General features: G+C 42.3%; 1 protein-coding gene across 15 annotated transcripts in view; it reads left to right on the forward strand.

The window, feature by feature from the left end:
- The window catches only part of ncoa2 (nuclear receptor coactivator 2), a 49783-nt gene that overhangs the window by 15733 nt on the left and 7228 nt on the right, over positions 1-26822 (forward strand). For 12 of the 15 annotated variants that reach the window (XM_061666196.1, XM_061666201.1, XM_061666208.1 and 9 more), the window contains exons 2-12: positions 1065-1150; positions 5223-5331; positions 5862-6034; positions 8183-8289; positions 11357-11534; positions 14864-15055; positions 16589-16690; positions 18762-18902; positions 18982-19129; positions 19403-20630; positions 26028-26229. In XM_061666196.1, the coding sequence (XP_061522180.1) occupies positions 5243-5331; positions 5862-6034; positions 8183-8289; positions 11357-11534; positions 14864-15055; positions 16589-16690; positions 18762-18902; positions 18982-19129; positions 19403-20630; positions 26028-26229 (2560 nt within the window). In that variant the 5' untranslated portion in view covers positions 1065-1150; positions 5223-5242. The remainder of the gene's footprint in view (positions 1-1064; positions 1151-5222; positions 5332-5861; positions 6035-8182; positions 8290-11356; positions 11535-14863; positions 15056-16588; positions 16691-18761; positions 18903-18981; positions 19130-19402; positions 20631-26027; positions 26230-26822) is intronic. The other 3 variants (XM_061666200.1, XM_061666205.1, XM_061666207.1) reach the window with 1 other exon arrangement.

Raw genomic sequence — 26822 nt, forward strand, 5'->3', positions numbered from 1 at the left:
CACGGGACCTGAAAAGACCCTGCAGACACTTTGACGCCAACACACTACAAAAACATACTGAGAGAGCTGTGAAAATGTAGAGCTGTGTTTCTAGCAGTAAATCTGCTAATATCATCCCTTTCAACTCCATAGTCTCCACGTCGCTGCCCTCAGTCTCATCTTGGATAAAACGTGTTCCCGTTCCGAGAAGTAAATGTATACATTAGCGACACTCTGGACCACCTCAGCTAGCGCTTAGTGGTTTGAAAGAAATAGAGAAAAAAAAAAAAAAACATCACACGTCATACGCCCGAGAGCATTGTTTGTCAGTTCTAAATTGGTCTCTTATTGGCCATCGTATTAAAAATAAATAAATAAATTTAAAAAGCAGCTACCGACATGTCAAAATGCCAAATAATCAGCGCCGATAATTGGCCCTGACGAAAATCAGTCTATCACTAGTACACTAACTGCACAGCCACAACTGGCGCCCACAGGCACTCAACACAAAGACACTCTAACGGTTAGCCAGGTAACAGCCAAACGCTATCCTGAACCAACATCAGCCAACTCCACACTCTCACACGCTGATGCATATGTCACTCAACAGGCTAAGCCCCGCCTTTTAAAGCCACACACATTCAAAGTCACAGTTCAGTTTACAGTGTAGAACGTGATGGTTAACCCCAAGGGAACAAATATAATAAGTGGACCTCACATGCATATTTTGTATTGCCATTATACAAAATATTTTTTTATGTGATTAGTCACTAGCCACAGGCCTAATAGGAAGTGTTTATGAGGGTATGGGAAAGATTAACAAGAGTGATGGGAGGGTCGATATTAAATTGAATTTATGGTCGCTACGTCACAGATTTCCATGGGGGGTTCTGGAACATCGCCCCCACAATAAAAGTGGGCCGACTGTATAGTATATAATATTTGTCTTTGTCTGAGGGAATTTGAGCTTTTTATCTACATAAATATTGCATTCCAAAACAAGCTTTCTTCTTTAAGCGTGACCCATCTGTATTGTATTTTTTATGGTAAATGTGCCGACTCATCATATCTCTCGTATCTTTCAGCGTGCAGAAGTGGACGATGCTTAGAGCTTTCCTGATGTTGCAGTCTTGCAGCGATGGCCCGAGGGACTCTGCGCACTGAAACCAAGGTGATTGGGGGGGGGGGGGGGTGTCTCCTGTACACGATACCTAGTGGGGCAAAATGCCAGGAAGTTTACAGAAAAATACCAAGTACCCAAACAAGTATTTATAGATGATTTGACTCATTGGTGTTTTTAAATCTATTAATGCATTATTTTGTTCTCAGAAAAGACCACATGGCTTCCCTGCCGAGCATTTCTTCTCCTTTCGCTTCTCGCTTGACATTTTCGCTGTTGTGCAAGAGTGAGTCCGCAATGTTGTGCGCAGAAACGCGTTTCCTAAAATCTCTGCCACCACTCTACAGGTTTTTAGTAACATTTCAAGGTTGAAATGAGGAAGATTTATTCTAGGAACGTATTTATACTTCCTACTTAAAATAGATATAATGTTTTTTCCATGAAGCCTAAACTTATCAAAATACACCATTAGCGTATTAAGGTATTGAATTGAGTGAATTTTGCCATTCAGCTCCTTGTTAGAGAACAGCCAAAGGTACTGAAACATTGAACAGTTAGTTGGACGTGCATTCAAAAGTTGAGAGAAGGTCAAATTAAGTTTACCTGTAAAGGTTATAGTGCATTTTAGCTCCATCCTGAAATTCCACCCAAAAGCTGAATATCCCCAAGTTTTTGTGAGTAGTGCATGTCCCCACAATCGTCAATCCCTAACCCTTTGAATCGCGGGAAAAGGTGTGTTAAATGAAGACTAAAGGTACTAATCTTTGTTGCTCTTCTCCTGTCCTTCATCCTGATCCTCCTTTTTTCACTCGACCCAGGCCTCGCGTCGAACCATCTGCCTCAAGGTAACGGCAGCTGTCGGCAATGAAGAGTTTTACTGAAGTGTGTTTTAATACCGCCCCCACCCCCTCCCCCTCCACTCCCCTTCTTCCGACATGGTTTCTGTGTGTTTTGGCTCCTGGAACCTCTTTTTTCCGCCATATAAATATTTGGATGTAAAGCGAGAAGGCATGAGTCCTCTGGGCCTACCCCAGCGTTTCCTCACAGAATTAGCCCAACAAAAGGTCCAGTTTTTGTCCCCCCTTTAACCCTGCCAAGAAGCCACGTGACCTATGGATTACATGCATTGTTTTCTGCCCACCCACCTCCCACGGCTCTTCCTGGTAGGGCCTCTCATTATGACACTGTAGCTTTTTGATGGCGTTTAATGTGGCAGAGCTCTCTCCAAGCATTAGACAGTGATGCCTATTGTCTTATTTTATTTTAGTTTATGTATTTGGGTGTTTTTAGAAGGACAGATTCGGCAGCAAATGGAGATTTCCGTTATGAAGGAGGCAATGTAAAACATGCTTTCATTGGCTGTTTACTCCTAGCGGCTGCTGACGTGCACCTCAAAAGTTAATAAAGCGCATCACTGGAGCATTAGCGCTAGTTTCACTCCATATGGAAATAATTTACTCTTGTTGCTTCTTAAAACAAGACAAACTGTTGACATTTAACTTTCCTGAAAATAAAATATTGCAGCTGTATCTTCGATGAAAAGCAAATAGGGGAGATCTACAGTATTCTATATTTAACTTTTGAGTAACAGCCAATCGTTACTCATTCATTACGTTGCGTTAAATGTTTTTGATTGGGTGTTTTGGCCAATGGATCCCTACCATGGTGATCAGTGGATATTTTTCATGCTTCTTCTAATAGTCAGAGCTTTTTCCGAATGTCCGTCAACATCCTCGTGCGATACAGGATAATCAAAATGTCTCGGCTGAAATCCAAGCTCCTTGTCGTCTCCCTATCGCCAGACAGGACGGCTCCAGCTATGTCCTGGAGCATCAGCTCTGGTGATACCTAAGATACAGTATAAGCAATGACACGCACCTGCCATCACATCCTGCTTTCATTCTGCTTTCAAAGTCAAGAGATGTTCTTGGTGGTCTGTCTAGGACCTTGGTACACCGAGTACCGTACTGAAAAGTACGAATAGATGTACAGTTACATCCCTGGTAACTAAATCAGTTATTTACCACATTTTCATACGTTCTGAAGCAGAGGGTCCTGGGTTTACAATGGTCGAGGTTTAGAATGGCATGCAATTAGTTTGTCCAGCGCTGTAAGAATACGTGGTCACGTTGCACAAGAAGGCATGCTCGGTTACTGCCATAGGGATTTTCATTTGATTGTTACATATTATTTACTGTAACCAGAGAACATATTTTCTGTAGACGTTGCGTCTGAGTACTGAAAATCTGTATAATTAATTGAAATGTTGAGCTATACAATGTGATACTGAGAATAAAAAAATTGTGACATATAATGAGAGTGGTTTGAATTAGTTCAGAAATGTGGGAGGAGGTGGTCAGTGTGTAAAATGTCTGCATTGATTTGGGAATGGTGTCATGAAAAATGAGGAATACTGAAGAATTTTTAATTCTTAACATTCCATGTAATAATTTGATTACTGTGTTAACATGACGTACAAGATTATGCTCGCGCTATTTTTCCTGATTAAAAAACACATTTAGATTTTGTTGGTTGGAGAGGCTGGAACGGATTAATTGCATTTCCAATCATTTCAATAGGGAAAAATATTTTTGAGTGTTTTGAGATGAGATTTTAGTGATTTGAATGTAACTCGTATCTTAATGCACCACTGTATTTATCGGATGTTATGAGTCAGTCTGGTACAACTCTGACCACTAACGCTGGAGTCCAGTTGCTCAGGTTTCTCGTAGTCGCTCACCAGCAGACTCGGGCCTGTGCAGACTGTCTGGCTGCCTTGTCATTGAGACGTGCCTCGTTTGTACTTGGGAGTCCCTCTCGTGGTCTCAAAACATACAGTGACCCGCCGTTACTGCCATGTCAAGGAGAGACGACAAGGCACCCAATCACATCCACCCCCGGTGGGATGGGGTGCAGCCAATCGGCGCCTGAATTCCCATGGTAACTTGGACAACCAATAGGAATAACTTGTGCCACTTAGGCTATTAAGAGAGTTTAACAACCTTATATCTGCTGTCATTGATAAAAGAAAAAGCTTTAACCCTCTGCTGGTGGCGGGGAGAGGTTGGTAAAAACAATTCCAATACAAACAAGCTAAACATGGCATTGGAAGTCATTTGTCATCGAAACGGTGCCCCTCTTGAGTGTCTAATGACCTTTCCCTGCCTCCAAAGTACGTCTTTCCAGGCCAGAAGCTGTTTTTCTCTCCCTTGTAAGCTACACTACATCTGCTCTACAGTATATTGTGCTGCTGCTATTCTGCCTGCCTGCCTTATGTAATAAAGGAGGAGTCGGCAGGCAGGCATGTGCGCTTGTCATGTTTCCATGGCTGGAGTGGATCTCAACAACTGTGCTGGGGAAAGCCTTCCTTTCTCCCATGTGGGAGGGTCGGGAGGTTGTTCTCCTGACATTAAACTGTGGATTTGGAAAAAAAAAAAAAAAAAAAACGACTGTTCTGATGTACTAGGCTTTGAGGTTACCAAAGGAACACTGTGTAGTAGTTTGCTCCAAATGTTATGTAGCACAAGTTACTGCTAGGCATGGTCCGGTTACCGGTTTCACGTTATACCATACCATTGTTTTGTTTTAAAAAGATGTCACCAAAGCCCATGTCAGTAAATAGGAATTGGTGTCAAGGACGTATGTTGAAGTGATACAAAGTGACTGATTACTTTTGTATGTCTGGGAGAAGGGGTTAAGTTAAGTTTAGCCTGGGTTGTTAGTGGAAGTCACTGCGCGTCTTGGTCACATGTGCATGTACACGGTACCTTTTTGTTTTATAAATCAAATTGATTTTTAAGGCAATGTTGCAGGATGTGTTAGAATTGATTTAAATGTGTTTTAGGATCATAGTTTGTGGTAGATTTAGGCAACTCTAAATAAACACTGTTAAGTGGTGTCAGTTACTCACATTTTTTCACTGTTCATGTCAGGCCATGGTCAATTTGTGGGGCTTACTGTATGCTGATGAGCTAAATTGGCTAGACCGTAGACTAGCGTTGACTTCCTGGGTAAACTCATGCTAGTTACTTTAGCCTCTTATGCAGAAATCCCGCAATGTTCTGATCTCGTATTTCCATAGAAGAGGCCCTCATTTTAACTTTTTAAATTTTTTTTAATACAGAGGCTGACTATGCATTGAGGATGAGCGGCGTCGGTGAAAACTCGTCCGACCCTGCCAGGGCAGAGTCGTGGAAACGTAAAGAATGTTCTGCTGAACTTCTTGGACCCAGGTAAGCTTTTTATCCTACAACAGCTCAGCCTGTTGGTAATATGCTATTGGTGCATCTCAGTAAATCAGTTAAATCATAAACTCAATTTAAGTTGTTAATTGCAATAAAGGGAAACTCATATTGTATAGATTCTCTGCACAAGTACTTTTTTTGGGGGGGGGGGGTAATTTTGATTTATAGCTTACAGCAAAAAAAACAGTCACTCTCTCAAGAAAAAAAATCATTATTTTTACTTATGTAGAAATAAAACTTCTGAAGTATTTTGCTGTGTTAAAGGAATCTGTATAATGAGTTTCAGTTTTTGAATTGAGCTACTGAAATAAATGAACTTTTCGAGCATATATTGATTTGAAATGCACCTGTGTATTACCTTTTTATTTTATTGAATACATTTTTGAGAGTCTTTCATTTAAGAATTCACTGCTAGCTTTTTTCATTTGAGTTGTCATTAAATGTTATCCTGTTTACACATACAAAAAAAAGCGCTTTTACGGTCACTGAAGAATACGTTATTTTCTCTTGGTCGGCAGTCCCAAGCGGAGCAACGAGAAACGCAACCGCGAGCACGAGAACAAGTACATCGAGGAGCTCGCCGAGTTGATCTTCGCCAACTTCAACGACATCGACAACTTCAATGTCAAGCCCGACAAATGTGCCATACTGAAGGAGACCGTGAAGCAGATCAGGCAAATAAAGGAGCAAGGTACGCACACACCTGACGAACACTCACAAATGGTGCCTATTATTATCCATCCATCCATTTTTCTATAGCACTTGTCCTCATTACGCTAAAGGGAGCTGGACCCTAATGCTTGAAGCAGCCATTTGGGGGGTGAATTCCATGAAAAGGAAGCCTGGAAAGTTAGCCGCTGACACCAGTTTCCCTGAATGACACAAAATTGGGTGGACTTGTCTATGATAACAGGATGTGTGAAAATGTCTCAAGGACAAACGCGTGAAGATCTCTGGCATTTTGGTTTAAAGACGCCGTTTTGGGAGCGAATTCAATGAAAAAGGAGCCTGCAAAGTTCGTTAAAAAAATGTAAATAACACCCAGTCACCATTTTCACCAATTAACATGAAATTTGGTGTTAACGTCGATCACAACAGGCCAAAATAACCACAATAATCACATCCAAGTGCGCCTTAAGTTTTGGAAGCTGCCCCGCTCAATTTAATATTGTCCTAAACAGCATTTTGATTGATTAATGTCCCGTCCCCCCATTACTTTATCATGTAACGTACATAATCCTGAGCACTCTGTTGGCATTCCCTCCACCGACCCAGGCCAGAACATCAGGCACATCAATCAGCACTGCTGAATCATTTGCCCAGATGCTCATTTGAGCTTGTTTGCAAGTAATTTGACGCCCTTTTTCGAGAGCTCTGTTATCCTTGCGTTTACATTTCATCAGCCGTAAAACCGCTTTTCCTATTGAATAATCAAAACTAATTGAAAGTCTTTTAGTTCCAAATATAGTTTGAATTTCTAATGTTGCTGTGAAGGCGGGTAAAGATGAGTTGAGTAAGTTTAGACCAGCTTGACGCCGTGTAGTCTAATTATATACGTGGACAGCGATGTCATCTTGTTTTATGTGACGGGGACTTTTATGTAACATGAGCAATGTAATATAATGGGGGGGGGGGGAATATCACTCTCAAACACTATTGGCTGCTTAACTTTAGTTACATTGATCTGCAAGTCAACAGTATTTGGACAGCAAACTCTCACCGTTACATTTTTGTTAAGTCACCAGATTGCCCCAGGTGTATGGTCTGCATTTTACAGAAAACTGTCTCCAAACTGTCAATTGGCATGATGTCAACAAATCCTCAAGGAAAAGAGAAATTATAAAATTGTATTTTTTTTTAATTATTATTATTTTTTTTAAAAGTACTTTTACTATTGTAAAATGTTAAAAAGTTTGAAAATACAGTAGAAACTATTGTATCACAATAGGAAAATGCTGTGATATTCAGCGTTACCTTAATGCTTGTAAATAGGTGACTTAATCGTTCATTTAACCTTTTTACATTCATTTCTGAGTGCCTTTTCGCCTACCTTTGGGGCTGGACAAGGCAAATCGGAGGGACAATTAAGTCACGAATGCTGGTGAAAAATAACACCACACTAACGTGCCTTAAACCTGTGCGCAAGCAAAGTGATGTTTCCACGCCGAGCTTGCGCAACGCCACACAGACCCGTGCATTCATCTTTTTGGGCGTTAATGATGTTTGCATCAGCGGGACCTCTCCAGGCCCAGTGGGGGGCCGTGCAGCGGCACAGCTGCACCCCCACCGGTCAGGCTATCCGGAGCCATCACTCAATGTCACTGGGGCCCGTGTAATCCGTAAACAAGCGACTGAGTGTATACCAGCGTGGCTGTATCTTAGCTAATGAAGGCGGCGAGTGTTGGAACCCACAAGCAACGACAGTGTAAGGAAAGGTGTAAAAAGCTGTATTCCTATAGGAGTTTTTTCTTTTAATATAACAACTTTATTCTTGTAATATTACGACTTTATTCCTGTAAAATTACAACTTCTCAGAATTTTGTCATTTTTTTTGTCATTATAACTGTATTCTCATAATATTACATTATCTACACAAAATAATCGTTTTTTTCTCGTATTACAACTTTACTCACACAAAATGATAATTTCTTCTCAATATTAGATTTATTCACACATTATGTAACGTTTTTCTTAATATTCTGACTTCATTCCCGTAATATTACAACTTTATCAATGCAAAATTATGTAGGTTTTTTTTCTCATAATATTAGAGCTTTATTAACGCACAATTCAGTCATAATTCATTGTTTGTTTTTAACTATGTTCACCTGTCTGTCAGCAGAGAAACCGGCCACCGCCAACGAGGAGGAGGTGCAGAAGGCCGACGTGTCGTCGACGGGCCAGAGTGTGATTGACAAAGATGCCTTGGGACCCATGATGCTGGAAGTGAGTATCTATACAGTGTGTGTGTTTACATATATACAGTGGTGCCTGGCAATAGGAGTGACCCGACTTCCGAGTTTTTCGAGATACGAGCTGTATTGGAAATCTGTAATACACTCGCATGTGGGAAAGGAGAGCCATAGTCACCGACGCACTGGGTAAAATACAAATGAAGGGTGGGAACAGGACACGAATACAAAATGAGAATACTAGGAAGGAGCTGAGAATACTAGGAAGGAGCTGCTGTCACCCCTAACTCACTCCCAGATGCTTACATAGCTTAATGCTATCATATAATGAAAAACGCCATGACATGCTAACTTTAACCATAAAACCGCTTTCTCGTCATTGTCTTTTATTACGTTTTTAGAAAATACAATGCTGTTTTCTCTGTATTAAAAACGTATCCCAAAAAATGTTTCTCCGGGACACTTTGTTGTTGCTGTCACGCTGATGAATTTTATTTTGGTTTTTTTGGGCCCACAGTATTCTGACAGTTGGTGACTTGAACCGGGGTCCCCACAGTGGCAGGCGATGAGCCTCTTGGCCATCGCTGCCCTGTGTGGGGGAGGGGTAAAATGATGTTAAAATGTTTTTTTATGTGGTCTCTCTCGGGTTTTCACCCATCACCCTACACACTCGTACTGTATATAGAGTCCATAATTGAATCCGTGATCGCTATAGATTTAAAAGGTGTCGGTGGAGATGCCATAAATAGGCTCTAAATCAGCCGGTGGTGCTGCAATGGCCCCATTGTCTCACGGAAGTGCTTACGTACAAATAGGAAAGAAAGCAACAGCCCGCTCCAGTGAATCACTCATTCTGCCTACCTCTCTCTCTCTTCATTTCACTTTTCTCTCATGTCGGCCTTTAGATATGTCCCGTTGCAGGCTATTTATACCTCTCCTGGTCCAGCGTCACCGAATCGACACACTGACTCGTGGGGGCTAAATATAGCTTGTGTTCGTTTAGAGGATGCGCTGAGAGGGAAGGCTATAAGGGGAGAAAAGCACCCGCAGCTCTCCTGAGGTCCCTGACATACCTACTGTACTGTGAAACAACTTTGTAGGATTACCACAACAAAATCATAATATAATGAGAAAGTATTCGTATTAATAGATAAATCTAAATCATATCTAAATAATAATAATCGTAATCATACAACTTATTTTCCCCTAATACAACTTTTTTTCCTGTGATACTTTTTTCCCCTCGTATTGTAACAATCCAACTTCTCTCTCATTATAATGCAAACTGTCTTGTAATAATACATCTTTTCTCATAATGCAATGTAACCTTTTTTTCGTAACTTGTCTTTTTTTTTTTTTTTTTTTTTTTCCCCCCTTATGATGAATTTTTCATGTAACGATAGACTTTTTCTTAGAATGACTTGTTGTATTGTATGGAAAAAAGACATGAGAAAAAAAGTCATATTGAGACAACATTTTCTGGTATTAATGACTTTTTTCCTCATGCATCTTTTTTTCCCTCATAACAAAATGTTTTTCCCGTAATACAACTTTTTTTGGTAATAATACAAATTTATTCTGGGTCTATTACGACTTTAACGTAATGTCTCAACTGGAATTTTCTGAGCCGCTTCTCCTCACTTGGGTCGCGGGCGTGCTGGAGCCTATCCAAGCTATGTTCGGGCAGTAGGCGGGGTACACCCTGAACTAGTTGCCAGCCAATCGCAGGGCACATACAAACAAACAACCATTCACACTCACATTCACACCTACGGGCAATTTAGAGTTGTCAATTAACCTACCATGCATGTTTTTGGGATGTGGGAGGAAACCGGAGTGCCTGGACAAAACCCACGCAGACACGGGGAGAACATGCAAACTCCACACAGGCGGGGCGGGGGATTGAACCCTGGTCCTCAGAACTGTGAGGCAGGCGCTCTAACCAGTCGCCCACCGTGCATAGGATTACAACTATTCTAAATTTTTCTTGTAATGTTTTGACTCTTGTGACCCCCCTCCCCCTTTTCAGAACATCCCAAGTAACCCTGAAGTGCGACAGTGGTTTTGTTAAACCAGAGCACTGTGCATTAGCATATTGGCCCCGCGGCATTACGCAAGCGCTGTCTGGAAGGAGGCTTGCTCCGTTTCCATGTGCCCTACTTGTCCGACGCGTGGCCTTTCTTCACACGGAATGCACTTAAAACGCTGCGATAGATGATCTCGGTCTGCGCTCTATTTTCGGCAGGGCTAGGCTTTAGGAAATGTCCGTAGACATTTTGAGGCATTAAAAATGTACGGGCGCCCGTACAAAACAATTACTCTAATGGTGATTATCCTCATTGCAGAGGTGGAAGAGGAAACCTTCTCAGATTAATAACCACCAGAATTCTTTTTTTTTTTTTTTTTTTTTTTTTCTTTTTTTTTAGGCTGCAGGTGATTTGATGGCCTAATTGCCACCATCTTGTGCGTAATGGCTGACCTGGGGCTGTCCTCTTTCAATTAAGCGCTCCTCCTCCTCTTCGTTTTGTTCTCTCATGCTTTTAGACTGGAAGAGTGATGGATGGACGTGGCAGTATTGCGCAATTCTGTGTCAGTTTTGGTACAGCTTGTGCTTTGTCAAAACGGTGGATAATTGCCAAACAAGCACAAATAAGCAGAATTGCCTGGAAAATTTGGGGGGGGGGGGGTGAAAGAACAATCAATCTGCCATATTCAGCATATTATGAGTGCAAACAGTTGTAACTAGTCATAACAATACAAGAAATAATTGTAATTTCATGCATTCATATTATGAGAAGAGCGAAATATTCTGATGTGTAATTGTATAATAAAAATAAAATATATATAATAAAAATAATGTATAATAAAAAAAATAAAAAATGTATAATTTTACGTAGCTCGAAAATGTCCATGTATGAAAAGTTACCTCGATCATTACATACCTTTTTTTTTTTTTTTCCTGATTGGAAAAGAGTCTCATTTATTTTAGGGAGGCACTTACTTTGGTATACTACATCTATTAGAATATTTTGCGAAATAGGGTACTCGTAGGACGAAAAAAAAAGAAACATCTTTTGACATCAGGCCCTTATCCCGTGCAGGCCCTGGACGGCTTCTTTTTCGTGGTGAACATGGAGGGCAACATCGTGTTCGTGTCTGAAAACGTGACGCAGTACCTGCACTACAACCAGGAGGAGCTGATGAACACCAGCGTCTACAGCGTGCTGCACGTCGGTGACCATGCCGAGTTCATCAAGAATCTGCTGCCCAAATCCCTCGGTGAGCCTAACGTAACTAGTCGTACAGTCGACCCTCCAAAGTGGAACACAATACGATCCGTGACGCTGCTTGACTTCCAAGTTCTAATTCCGAATAGCATTTTTGCCATAGAAAATTATCTAAAGTGAGTAAATTCGCTCTCTGTTAAGTGAAAATAAATGTCGTGTAAATTTTACACCACAGAGCAGTGTTGTTAACTATCCTGTCAAATTTGAATGTTTCAAAAAAAGTCTGACATAAGGCTTCAAAACTGTGAAAAATCAAGCCCTTGTGTACTCTCAAACTCAGTGAGTGCACCCCGCTGAAAAATGAATGCTACTTTGTCTAGCATCTTTTATTATGCCTCCACATCGCTGCATGAAATGAAGGAAACTGAAATGGTGCAAAACAGTTTGACACTATTTCTCTCCAATTCAGTACTACATATTTCTCACTCTTTACACGTTTTGAACAATGATCTTAAAACATGTCTAATATAGAAATAAATTTCACTTATTTTTTCTTTAACTGTGCAAGCAGCGTTTTAAGGACTTTTCTCAAAACATTTATATAAATACACACGGTCCTTGATAATTTAACATGTTAACTGTTCAACAATTGGAGATAAAATTAGCCATAAAACTACATGGATAGTCCATACTGTATGTCTGTTCGCGAAAGAGTACGCAAGTAAGTACATTTTATTCATACAGCACTTTCCAAAGAAAAGAGAGTGTGCTTCACATCTAATACAGTCGTACATATCGTCAGTCTGGCTGAATCCTCGCACATTCAAAACCATAATTTTTCAGGAAATCAAAAAATGCCATTTTCTTTCTTAGTTATTACACATTGTATCTTTCAAAGTTGGTATTATAGCCTATAATTGCTATCATATACTGTATACCAACATTAACATTTCCCAAAATCATGTTTAAATGCTAATTTAATTTGCTAAAACACTATATGATATAATTACGTTGTCATTAAGAAAAATGGTAGGGACACACTGCTCACCCGACAGCGTTTATTTATAAAATACAGACTCACAACATTTTACAGAATGACAGATAATCTTGAATTCATCCATAAAATGGATTAATCAGCCCCACCCTGACCACGTGATGCTGATGGTTTGACTTCTGGGCCGAATTGCACGCTTTAGGTACGTTCCACTTTGTCTTTTGGGTCATTGTGTGCAATCTATACGTTCATTTTCTCCTCTCCTGGATGCTGCGAGTCCCCCCAGCGCTCTTCTTCCGTCTACCCCCCTTCTCGGCTAATTAACTTCCTTTTTCAGGTTCTCTCCCCCGTCAGCCACGGCTCCCTTCCTATACTCTCATCTCGTGCCTCCTTCGTCATGTCAAGGGTGTATCTTTCCCATTTTCGCCGTCATGTTCCCATTTTCTAGTTCTCCTGAAAAATTTCAACATCAAATATCGCATCTGAAATCGTACTTTTAGGCGAGAAAGAAGTTGTAATATGAGAACTTAGTCGTATTTTTACAAGCACAAGAAAGTCAATAGTTTTATAAGAATGATGATATAATAATAATATCGATAGGAAAGTTAACATTTTTCTGAGAATAGTCATATTACAAAATATAAGAATAAAGTCACGACATTACACGAGAAGACTTAGCATTACAAAAATATTATGAGAATAGTCATTGTGAGAAAAATGTCGTAATACAGTATGAGAAATTATGAGTAGTCAATACGTTAACAAGAATAGTCATATTACTTGAAAAAAGGCATCCTTGCAATAATAAAGTCAATGAGAGAAAAAAGTTTTAAACTTGAAGAGAATAAAGTTATGTCATATTTACGCTATTACATAGAGTAATCATAATTTTGAGAATAAAGTATATTACAAGAAAACTGTCAAAATGTTACGAGAACAGTCATAATTTTGTGTATTTTTTTAATAGTTACATTACGAGGAAAAGGGTGTAATTTTAAGTCATATTAAGAAAGATGTTTTTAGAACAAAGTCACAATATGACGAGATAATAGAATTTTACAATACTAACGTCATATTACAAGAAAATAGTTGTAATTTTCCGAAAGTCAATTCATATTACAAGAAAATAATTGGAATTTTGTCAGAATAAAATGTTTTAATTTTACAACAGTAAAGTCACAATGTTGCGAGACCAAAGCCATACTATTAAGTGAGTGAAGTGATGATATTGTGAGAGAAAATAGTCATAGTTTTCCAGAGATCAAAGTCATACTATTACAAGAAAACTGTCATAATGTTCCATGAGTATGACAAGACCAATTTTTACCCTTTAACATTTGACATCCGCTTCTTTTCGCCACTAATCAACTACTGGAGGTGATTTGCAATGTATGTCAGTCCCTCCCCCCACGTTGCTTGGGATTGAGATCTGATGAGTGCCCGGCCATCTGGGCAGGAGAGCGAGTGGCGAGGAGGAGAAGAAGCGGCACACAGGAAGAAAAAAAAGCATCAAGCGTGGGGCTGTCCCAGATAACTGGGAGATTATCATCAATGCAGCGAATGAGATCAGCAGATGGAGTGGGGCGCGACTTTGATTGCGTGAAAGGAGTTGTGTGCGTTTTCCAGGAGATGCATATGTTTGGCTTCATTGCGCACTTTTTAGGGTGCCTGTGAGCATGGTTATTATTTGTCAACGTGTTTGTTTTCAGATATCCATTGCTAAAAGGATACCACCACCACAACATGGATGCTAATTGTTAGCCCATGTGCCAATGATGTTTCCCACTACGTTAGCATTAAGCTAGCGGAGCCTATGTAGTTGTTTTAAATACATAGTGTAATTCTCTTTGTCTTACGTTTATCTTGACAGTAACCTTCACCTTCAACTGACTGGCAATAAACCGCTTGAAGCCTCTTTTTTTGAAGAATATTCACAAATGTTATCTGTCAAGCTGCTGCTTGTTGTGAAGGGACTTGTTTCACCTACCACCATACGTCGCTCATATCTTAAGTTTACCCGTAAGCTGGTTCACTTGTATCGCAAGTCACCACTGTACAGTAGATCACTGTCCCAATGTACTGAGAAAACTTTGTGTCAAACATCAGTTTTTCTTTAGCGTTGAAGTAGTTTACAATTGCGGCAGGACGGTATAGGTTGTTAGCTGCATGGATGGAAGAGTATCATCCCTCCTCCTTGCAGCTCTCTCGAGCGCTTTTCTCATGTTCTCGCACATACCTCGGGTCAAAAGTTTCCAACATATGGATGAATCGAGGCTTTTGCAACATATAAATGGGGACCGTGTCTTCGATAATGTTCTACCCAACACACTTTAAGCACTCATTGAACTGAATATTCTCTTGAGTCCAATGCATTTGTGTTTACTCAGTGAACGGCGTGCCGTGGTCCAGCGAGGGTCCGAGGCGCAACAGCCACACCTTCAACTGCCGAATGCTGGTAAACCCACATAGCGAGAGCCTGGAGCAGGCGCACGAGCACGAGCCGCAGCAGCAGCAGAAATACGAGACCATGCAGTGCTTCGCCGTGTCAGAGCCCAAGTCCATCAAGGAGGAAGGAGATGGTACGCAAGTACAGAATGTGACTACATTTAATGGCTCAAAAACAGATGAAAAATATGGGAACATGATGAGTAGGCTTGAATATCTTTTTAGCTAGCCTGCTCAATATCTGGAGGGACAACATAATTACTCATTGGAAATGTTATAAATATATGAGCAATATTTTTGCAATTTTGATTGAAACATGATTTGAGATATGTGTTTTAAGATACAAATGTGGTCATGGAATGAATCAAATTCATAACTCGAGGTCCCACTAATTATTATTCAAAATGTTATATTACTTTTTATCTATGAATTATCCAAATAGAATTTTTTTTTCTTTTAATCTCCTTGGCTTTGATCAAGAGTCAATAGAGTGAAACATTTTGTATTGTTTTTGTTCATTGATTATTTTAATATATTAAATATGTTTTAAATACATTCTGTGACAGATCCTTTTAATTTAAAAATCATTTTTAGAATTTATTTTAATATATCCAAAGTGGGCGGAACGGTGGACGACTGGTTAGAGCATCTGCCTCACAGTTCTGAGGACCGGGGTTCAATCCCCGGCCCCCCCTGTGTGGAGTTTGCATGTTCTCCCTGTGCTGCGTGGGTTTTCTCCGGGCACTCCGGTTTCTTCCCACATCCCAAAAACATGCATGAATTGGAAACTCTAAATTGCCCGTAGGCACGACTGTGAGTGCGAATGGTTGTTAGTTTCTATGTGCCCTGCGATTGGCTGGCAACCAGTTGAGGGTGTACCCCGCCTCCTGCCCGATGACAGCTGGGATAGGCTCCAGCACGCCCGCGACCCTAGTGAGGAGAAGCGGCTCAGAAAATGGATGGATGGATGGATGGATGGATGGATGGATATCCAAAGTGGGGTGAAAATTTTTCGGTAGTGACTCGATCTAAAGACGAAGTTTTTGTTTTATATATAAATATGTGGAATTTTGTCTGATATACACTTCAATTGCAATTTCAAGATTTGTCTAAATGTAACAATTAAAAAGTTCACCTTGGCTATCATCTCTATAGAGAGTCAACAGACTGGAAAATTTATCCTTTTGTTTCATATTTTATACTAGTATATTTCGAAATAATTTATAGTGAATTTAGCACTGTATTATTGTAATGTTATCATTGTAATGTTTTATTAGTTTATTCAATTTTAAATTTGCTTTACAGCTTTTTTTTTTTTTCCAAATCACCTTGGCAATGATGATCTTTATTGAGAGGCAAGAAAACATAAAAAATAGTTGGGGGGGGGGGACAGGCGAGTTGAAAAGCTGCATTAATTCACAAATACACACTCAAAGGTCATCACTTCCCTTGCCAGCCATAGCTGCTGCAGCTCATGAAAGACGAGGGGTAGCGGGGAGTGCGCCCTGCTCCCCATCCTCATTAATAACCCTATTAATGATGCTGCCTGGGAATAACATGCATTTCATTTTCTTGCCCCCCTCTCTCCATCATCCTCGCCCTTCCTTCATGCTTTCAATGTCCTTTTATATACGACCTCATCTCTCGCTTCTCTCTCCCGCCCTCAGACTTCCAGTCGTGCCTGATATGTGTGGCTCGCAGGGTCCCCATGAAGGAGAGGCCAATGATGCCCACGCACGAGAGCTTCACCACACGCCAAGACCTCCAAGGTACCAAGAAAGCACAATTGGGTCCATCCGTCCATCCATTCACTTCCTGTTGTGCGAGTAGTTCACTTTAGGGTTGTGGGTGAGCCGGAGCCTATCTCAGCTGACTTTAGACTGGTTGCCAGTCAATTGTTGGATATACAGTGATCCCTCTTTTTCCGCGGTTAATGGGGACCAGAACCCCCCGTGAAAGGTGAAAAACCGCGAAGTAGTATTTGCCCCCATCCCGCCCTAGGAATTTTCATGTATGTGTATGTGGGTACAAGAATGTTTAAAATATGTAAACAGTATTTATACTTTACATATTTGAGACAAAGATTACAACTACACGTATTTACTTACATCTTTAATTATAAAACCTTATACAGTAATTAACATTCATCAACATTTCCTTCTGAGAGAGGCGAAGAGGCTTGCGTTGGTGGCGGAGAGGCTCTCACTTGACTCGAAGAGGCTTTAGGTTCACACGGAGAATCTTCTGCTGGAAGCGCTGATGGTGTAGCTGGGGTTTTACCTCTGAGAAAAACATGGTGATGGGTTGTCTTTGTTTTTTCTTTTGCTTCAAAATTGCCCTGTACAAGGACATAAACCCGTCTCTTTATTACACGGAGTTGCCACACGTTTCGCTTCCTTATTGAAGCCGTTTTGCGGCTGTTTGCTCCCTCTTTCTCGATGTACCGCACTGTAGATTCATTCACGCCATAATGGCGTGCCACAGATTCATAACGTACGCCCTCTTTGATCATATCTAAAAGTTTCACTTTTTCACTAATGGTCATCATCATCTCTTTCGCAGGGGTGGCATTGTAAGGGCTTAACTAATCAAAAAAAGTGATCGCTTAAACAAAAAAGGTTATCACGAACACAACACTAAGATACAGTATGCGAGACAGTCAACAGTGTGGACGAGACTGGTGAGACACTACAAGGGAAGATGCTGGGTGAGGCTGCGATGATGCGCAGCCAATCAGCTCACGGGATATATCCACTTGTGCTCTCATTGGTCGATGTCGCGCCGGGAACCAATCACGCGCCTCGTAGGAGTGCCCGTGGCATGTACAGTACAGTACAGTACAGGCATGTACAAAGCCTCTGAGTCAACTCATCTCTTTGTTTGGCATGCAGGGAAACCTTCTCTCTCGTGCATCAACATGAAACAATGTGTCTTTCCGCAATATGGCTGCTAATATGGCTGTATTTTTTCATTTTTATTTTTTTATTTTTTTTTTTAATATTTTGGAAAAACCCGCGAAGCACTGAAGCCGCAAAATGTGAAGCGCGAAGTGGCGAGGGAACACTGTATTTAGACAATCAAGCATTCACATTCACACTACGAACAATTTAGTCTTCAATGAACCTAACTTGCATGCTTTTGGAATGTGGGAACAAGCCAGAGTACCTGGAGAAAACCCACCTAAGAACAATCCACTGAGATGAAACACATTCAAACATCAAAAGCGCGAGGCAGACCTACCAACCACTAGAACACCATTCTACCCTCGACGGTAACGGGCTAGTCCAATTACAGCGACATTGGGTATACCTGCACAGTCTTAACGAGAGCCTTTATTCTGACAGGTGGCATGGGCTGGTCTCTCTGTTGAATCGCATTAGTGTACCAGGTGTACCTAATCTTGTGGCTTGTGAGTCTTGCTGACATTTGAAGAAATCATAACACGGTCTGTCCCCAGCCAGTAAAGATTTAATTATGTAAAAATTCAATGTATGGAAAAGTTTGATTGCAACTTTTTATCCTGACAAAACACATCTCTTTTAAAGATGACTATTTTTTCTTGAACAAATGACTTTTTCACATTACAGCAAAAATTATGAAATTTGATATTGCAACATTACTTTTTCTTGAAAATAAGCAATTTTTTAATTCGTATGGCATCTTAGGAGTACACGTGGTAGTTATGTTTAATTGGCATTAGGATTATGAAGGGGGTCCTTGGGGGTGGCTCCCCTGTAAGCGGTCCCTGGATCCAACAAGTTTGAGAACCCCTGCTTTATCTTGACTGGGTTCACATAGAAGCCCTCTAATCTTACTTTGAAAATGTTTGCTGTGTTCAAGGCAAGATAACCTCCCTGGATACCAGCCTGCTGCGGGCCTCCATGAAGCCGGGCTGGGAGGATCTGGTGCGTCGTTGCATCCAACGTTTTCACCTGCAAAACGATGGGGAGATGTCCTTCGCCAAACGGCATCAGCAAGAAGGTAACGCTCACTGGGGGCTGCGTTTTCTGTGGGCGGTCCGACTCGTGTTCCGGAATGTATACTCAGTTTCTTTTTTTAGTGCTTCGCCATGGCCAGGCGTTCAGCCCCATCTATCGCTTCTCCCTCTCGGATGGAACCATTGTGTCGGCCCACACCAAGAGCAAACTGGTGCGCTCCCACGCCACCAATGAACCCCAGCTTTACATGTCCCTGCACGTTCTCCAGAGGTATACCCAAAAGCAGCAACTTTTCCATGCATATTTCTACCTGTTGGAGCCCTAATGTCCCTAGTTCACATTTTCCGTGAGTGAGGTCGTAGGGATTTTGGAGACAAAAAAATAAAAATACATGTTTAATAATGTATAATAGTTTTAACTATTTTCTTTTTAGGAGCTATATTTCTTTTTGAGTAAAGTGCTACAATAGTTTCTTCTTTTTGTGAAATAAATGATGCATTACAAAAAACATTTCACGTGACTGTGTTGTTTTTTGTCTTCCAGGGAGCAGACTGTGTGCGGCATGGGCCAGGACATGGGTCCTGGCGCCCAGGCCACAGGCATGGCTCCCAAGCCCATGAACTCCTCCACCCCCTGCATGACTCCTCCAACCCCGGGCAGCTTGCCCGGCGCAGGACCTCAGGGCCAAGACATCAGCAACAGCACGCCTTTCTCCCCTCCGGGCCCAGCTGGCCCCAGAGAGCCGGCAGCCATGGGGGGCCACATGCAGGGCTACCGCTACGGCTGCCCCCCGCCACACAGTCACGTGGGGGGGATGCAGCCGCCACAGCAGGGCCAGAACTGGAGAATGAACAGTCCCTCCCGTGCCAGCCCCAGTCCGGTCGGCGGCCCCCATCCGCCTCAGCAGAACTGCATGCTCTCCCCCAGGCATCGCGGCAGCCCTGGGGGGGCGGCCAGCCCACGTGTCGGCCTCCACTCTCCCTCCCCGGTGGGGATAGGTGGTGGCGCGGCTAGCAGCCATGGCAACAGCTACACGAGCAGTTCTCTGTCAGCCCTACAGGCCCTAAGCGAGTGTCACGGAGTCGGTCACGGACACACGCTGGGGTCTCCAGATCGGAGAATCGGCTCCCCGGCGAGCGTCCCGCCGGGATCGGGGGCTAATCTCATGTCGAGACCGGGTGCCGCGGACTCTCTTGAAGCGGGGCAGGGTGGACACACGCCGGGTCCGACGGAAAGCAACCTGGCCGACCCAAAAGACGAGCGTGAGGATGACACACACACTCGTCTTCACGACAGCAAGGGCCACACCAAACTGCTGCAACTGCTCACCACCAAACCTGAGCCTCTGGAGACGCCCCTGTCCCCCAACGCAGGGACAGAAGGAAAAGACGGGACCGGGGTCCGTGGTGGCCTCTCCGGAGTGACTACACACGCCACATCCCTCAAGGAGAAACACAAAATCCTCCACCAGCTGCTCCAGAACAGCACGTCTCCCGGGGACCTGGCCAAGCTCACGGCGGAGGCCACCGGTAAGGAGCTGGGCCAGGAGCAAGGCCAGGGTGCTTCTGGGGCAGATGGTACCCCCAAGCAGGAGCCCATGAGTCCTAAGAAGAAGGACAACGCTCTTCTCCGCTACCTACTGGACAAGGACGATGGCGGGCTGAAGGACAAGACACCCAAGCTAGAGCCCGGGGAGGTGAAAGTGGAAGGGGGGAAACACCCACTTGTCAAAACGGAGAAACCAGACGTTGGGTACGATCAAGCTGAACAGGTTAGTTTCTTTTTCTTGTTGTTTCCTTCTGCTCCGGCAACACACATACTGATTTTTAACGTCTTAACGTATTCATTTATTTAATTCACCATGGGTGTTCTGACTTCTCTTAAAGCGTGTGGTGTCTTCGAGTTGACCAGTAGCACACCACGCACATAACCACGTCTGTCGTAGTACTAAAATTGACCCGTGAGGCAGCACAATGCTTCAGGCCATCTAGACAGCTAAAAATACAAAGAGCAAGAAAGACTATTAGTAGAAGAAGAAATTGAATTACAACCTCAGTGGCAAATCCTTGTATGTGTTCAAATACAAGGATTTGCCATTGGAAATATTGAACAGGTTTAACATTTACTATTATTGGCCCTGACCATTTTCTGGGGGGGGGGGGGGGGAACATAATCACTTCAACGCATCCCTCACCAAAAGATAATCAAACAAGCTAATCTTTCAGAAACGTCTAGAAATCAGGCCTTTGCTGACCTTAAAAGCAAAGCAGGGAAAATGCTCAGATTGGGCTCAACTGTCAGTATGTGTGTACCCCAGTTAAGTGTAGGTTTACATATGAGAAGTTGGCTGCTCCAAGTCCACACAGGATGCTTCGACTCAACCCAAGGTCACACGATAAGACATTCCAATACGTTGGTAACTAGGACTAGCAGCCGCAGCTAATTAGCTGTGGTGTCAAAGTGCCAAATTCCAAAACTGCCTTCTCCACAGCCCTCTGATTCCCTTTTACATTGTGTGTGTGTGTGTATATGTGTATGTCTGTGTGTGCATGCAGGCGCACTGCATGCGATCAGATCACAGACTGCCTGTAGTACGATGGAAGTGCTCCAGTTATTGCATGGCTACGCCACAGAAAACTAATTTTTGTGGAATTCTGGCAGTTCCGGTCATTTTTCTCAACCAAAAAGCAGGATATCTTTAAAGACGTGGGTTGGTGGCGTAAGCAAAGGGAAGCTGCGTCCCAACCGCTTCAAACGACTGTGACATTTGGAAGGAGCCCCCGCGGCTCTGCAGCCATTTGATCCCTGCTCGCGTTTGGCCCGGGAATCTGCGGGTTTGGCAGCCAGCTCGGGTCATGGTTGGCACTGAAAGAAAGAAAGAAGGGGAGGAGGGAGGAGGGGAATCTGGAATGAACTGGGAGTGTTGCCGGTGAAATTTCAATTTTCAATGTCCTGCATGTGGGGAAAGTGTGGCCTGCAGGCCACATACAGTAGGGCGCGGGGGGGGGGGGGAGTGTATTTGGACAGTGATCGATTGTGCAAGTTGTCCTATTTAAAAAGATGAGAGAGGTCTGCAGTATTTATCATGGGTACACTTCAACTATGAGCGACAGAATGTGAAAAAATACTCCAGGAAATCACATTGTATGATTATTATACCAAAAAGTTCGATTTCGTTCACATCTGACCACATGACATTCTCCCAATCCTCCTCTGGATCGTCGAAATGGTAACTAGCAAACTTTAGACGGGCCTGGGCATGTGCTGGCTTAAGCAGGGGGACCTTTCGGGCACTGCAGGATTTGAGTCCATGACGACATAGTGTGTTACTGATGGTAGACATTGTGACTGGGGTCTCAGCTCTCTTCAGGTCATTGATCAGGTTCCCCCATATAGTTTTGGGCTGATTCCTCACCGTTCTCAAGATCATTAATACGCCACAAGGTGAGATCTTTCATGGAACCCCGGATCGAGGGAGATTGTCAGTCATCTTGTATTTCCTCCATCGTTTAATAATTGCGCCAACAGATGAAACTAGCCAAATTTGGACATGAGGGTTCAGCCGATGCCAATAATATACATTCAACATTTATTGTGAAAATATATTTTATTAAATAATAGATCAAGTATAATAAAATAAATATACATTATACAAGTATTTTTTTTATTTTTAAATTTGAATACAGAAATGGTGTATACATTATACAAGTATTTTTTTTATTTTTAAATTTGAATACAGAAATGGTGTGTATGTGTGTGTGTGTGTGTGTGTGTGTGTGTGTGTGTGTGTGTGTGTGTATATATATATATATATATATATATATACTACATTTTTAAAAGTGTAAAAAAAAAAAGACCTGTCTAAAAATTTGGAAGGCAGTGTGATTTCAAGTATATATGTAAAATAATGGGGGCTCATTCCAATTTCTCGCAGCGTGTGTGTGTCATCTTTTATCGCAGACGCTATGACGACTGCATTAGCTGGCGAGTGGGCTGCTGGTGAATGGCTGCTCGGCCATGTGTGAACGATGACGTCTCTGTGGGGGGGGGAGAGTCCAGCCTCACCCAAATCCCCCCCCCCTCCTCCTCCACACACACACATGCACACACTCTCCTCCCTACTGTAATGCTCATGATTGTTCGAGGGCTAAATTATTGATGCAGGACTAGATGTGAAATCAGAGCAGAGTTGACTTGTGGCAAAAGGCAGTGGGAATATTGTGTGTGTGTTCATCTTCCACTATAGTCAACTTTGACCGACATGAGAGAAATCACTTCCTTTTTCCCTCCCCCTGCCCCGTGACATGATCTCGCTGCACAAAATTCCCGCTTTGACACGTGTCCTACCTAAAATGGGCACACTAGAAAGAGCAGCATTCAATTGATGCTGTGTCAAAACTGTTCCAATTATCTATTTAATTTTTTCATTACTGTATGTTATTATAAAGTGCAATATAGAGTACAATTGTTGTTTTTTGGGTAGGCTGAAACAGATTACTGATATTTCAATTTATCTCAAGGCACAACTATATTATTTATTTCATAATTGTTTTCCCTTGTTGATTTTTTTCTTGAGCCCTGTTTTTGCAGTGTTCCGTCTTGTTGTTTTTTCACAGGATGATGCGGATCGCGTTACACGGCTACCTTGAAAACGGGGCGAGATTGATAGAAACAGGAACCATTAAGGGTAAAAAGCAAAGCGGTGTGGCCGCGAGAATAGAAAGAGAGGGAGGGGTGTGGGAAGGGAAGAGGGAGGAGGAAGGGAGGCAAGTGAGAGTGTACAGGAGCATTACATCATTTCTGACCTCATTAGGGCTTTTCTCTTTCTCACCCCCCCTCCACACTGACTGTAGCACTCCCTTATATGCTGTACGCTTGACACCATATGAAACTGTATGAAAATGTTATATCACGTATATCTTGGCCAAAATGATCACGATATTGCTAAAACAAAAGTAAACTCGCAGGTACACATTCCATCCTGTATGCTTGCTGTAAGATGAAACCGTATTTCTTGTCATGATTATCATGACCAAAATGATCATGAATGTGGCTATAATCACGATTTTGCTCCGGCCGTGCTGTGTGTATAAATAAAATATTATAATAAATTACAGACACCTCTAAAATGGAATTGAGTACAATATTAAAGTATTAGTACTTGTGTGCTGCAAATGATCCCATTTCACTTTATTGGTGTGAAAATTATTTTTTCATCTACCTATTGCCAACGACGTTTAGTGACAAGCAGAACAATTAAATGCGCTACAACTGTGACTGTCACCACTAGTGGCGTGGGGCGCCCCCTGGTGGTATGCAACAGAATCACTGAATAAAAATGTCAAACCATGCGTAATGTTTCTGTGGGTTAAACTTTTTTGCAATGCAGTCAGTACATTAAATTATTTAATTGCTTTTCCTTCATAGTTAACTTTAGCAATATAAAATTGCTATTATTCTTTCAGAACTGTTTTTCAAACATTTATTTAGGTAATTTTTCTAACTTTTATGGGCAGTACATTATAATTTAATCATAAAGTGAAGTTTTTTATTTTCCTATTCCTAAAACGGTGCATTATGTTACAGTTGCTTGCAATAATGTAAAATGGGTGCCTCAGTTCAATCAACATTGAGAAACTCCAGTAGCATCCCTGCAGGTGCAAGTCGTCTGCAATGTCAACCATTCGCCTTCCGTTACAGATTTCGGGGGCATGCGGCCGGGCCCGCTGGGCAGAGGCGGGCCGGCGAGGAGTGTGTCGCTGGAGATGAGCGCGTCACCGCAGTACCGCCGTACGCTTGCCACCATATGAAACCGTATGAAAATGTTATATCACATATATCTTGGCCAAAATGATCACGATATTGCTAAAAGAAAATTAACTCTCAGGTACACGTTCCATCCTGTACGCTTGCCGTAAGATGAAACCGTATTTCTTGTCATGATTATCATGACCAAAATGATCATGAATGTGGCTATAATCACGATATTGCGCCGGCCGTGCTGTGTGGAGGTTTACATGTTCTCCCAGCTTTCACATCCCTACAAACTAAACTGTATATAGGTGTCAATGCTTTGCTGTATTTTCCCTGCAATTGCCTGTTGTGACCAGTCCAGGGTGTTCTCATGTCTGGCTCCACACAGGCTAGCTAATTGAAGACACTAAATTGTCCATAGGTATGATTGCGAATAGTTGTTTGTAGGGCTGAAACAATTAATCGCATAGCTTTAATAATTCAATGACATTCTCTCTCTCTCTCTCTCTCTCTCTCTCTCTCTCTCTCTCTCTCTCTCTCTCTCTCTCTCTCTCTCTCTCTCTCCCTCCCCCTCCCTCTCCCTCTCCTTAAAGGGGCAGCGCTTAGCCAAGCAAATAACGCTCAAATCTGGTGTTTACGATAATTAAAAAATGTATACAGTTTGAAGTTGTGTCACTGGGTGTTGGTAAACTGTTTCATCCCTATTTATGGTCGAGTGGGCTTCATATGTTTTGTTTTATTCCTTTATTTCTGCATCCTTTTGGTTCAATTTGACTTACCTAATTGGCAGTGTCGGAAATAACGACATTGTTTCCAATTACGGGTAATCCATTTAATTATGTTTGGAAATGCAACAAGTTATGGGAAGTATTTTGTTAAAAATACTTAAGTACATTGTGTGCCAATTGTCTGAAAGCTGTGCGACAAGTTGTTTTTGTGTTATGTTTTTTTACACTGCATTGCGGAACGGAAGATTGAATGAATGAGTTCAAAGCACTCACTGTTGACACTTTTAGTAGTGAAGAAAAAACTTGGGCTGACAGTACAGCTACCAGGTGTGGTTTGAGGTCCAATATTAAGTTGAATGAAGCAATCTATGCTAATCAACTTTAGCAATAATTACTTTCCCTGATAACTAATTACATTTATGGAGTAATTCAGTTACTAATTTAATTACTTTTGGGGGGAAAGCTATTGGTAACTATAATAAATTACTTTTTTTTAAGTAATTTGCACAATGCTGCTTATTGGCAATCAACTTAACAAAAGGTGTCCTGTTTAAACAGCTGTTTGCTTGTAGTGCGCCACAAAGTGAGTCTTGGTTTGCTGCACTCTGGTGGCCACTTCTACCACTCGCAACTTATTTACCTTGGGTTTCTTCAAATTACTCAATTGTCATCTCCTCTCTTTGCAGTCGTCTGAGCTGGACGACATCTTGAACGACCTGCAGAATGCCCAGCCACAGCTGTTTTGCGAGCCGCGGCCCGTCTCCCTGCCCAGCCCTATGGACAAGCAAAACATCATCAACGACATCCTGCAGATGTCCGAGAACAGCCCGGCCGCAGTAGCGCAGCATCCACAACACAAGAATGTTACCAGTGGCATGGGTCCAAACAGTGAGTACCAAAGCACAATGATTCCCAACCACTGTGCCGGCAAAAGTACTCAAACACTAACCCTAAGTAGAAGTACAGATATTAAAACAAGTAGTCAGAAATAAATATCCAAGTCTGTAAAATGGAATGTCGGCACGGCGGACGACTGGTTAGAGCATCAGCCTCACAGTTCTGAGGACCCGGGTTCAATCCCCGTCCCCGCCTGTGTGGAGTTTGCATGTTCTCCCCGTGCCTGTGTGGGTTTTCTCCGGGCACTCCGGTTTCCTCCCACATCCCAAAAACATGCATTAATTGGAGAGACTAAATTGCCCGTAGGCATGACTGTGAGTGCGAATGGTTGTTTGCTTCTATGTGCCCTGCGATTGGCTGGCAACCAGTTCAGGGTGTACCCCGCCTCCTGCCCGATGACAGCTGGGATAGCCTCGCGACCCTAACCAGGATCAGCGGTGTTGAAAATGGATGGAGCTTGATTTCTGTGCTTAGCGCGCCCTCGGGTGGCCAGAAAGTGTATAACAGCTAAATTATTGACCCGAGTGAGGAGAAGCGGCTCAGAAAATGGATGGATGGATGTAAAATGGAATTGAGTACAATAT

Source organism: Phycodurus eques, chromosome 21 (assembly GCF_024500275.1).
Source record: "Phycodurus eques isolate BA_2022a chromosome 21, UOR_Pequ_1.1, whole genome shotgun sequence".
In the NCBI taxonomy this organism is placed as follows: Eukaryota; Metazoa; Chordata; class Actinopteri; order Syngnathiformes; family Syngnathidae; genus Phycodurus; species Phycodurus eques.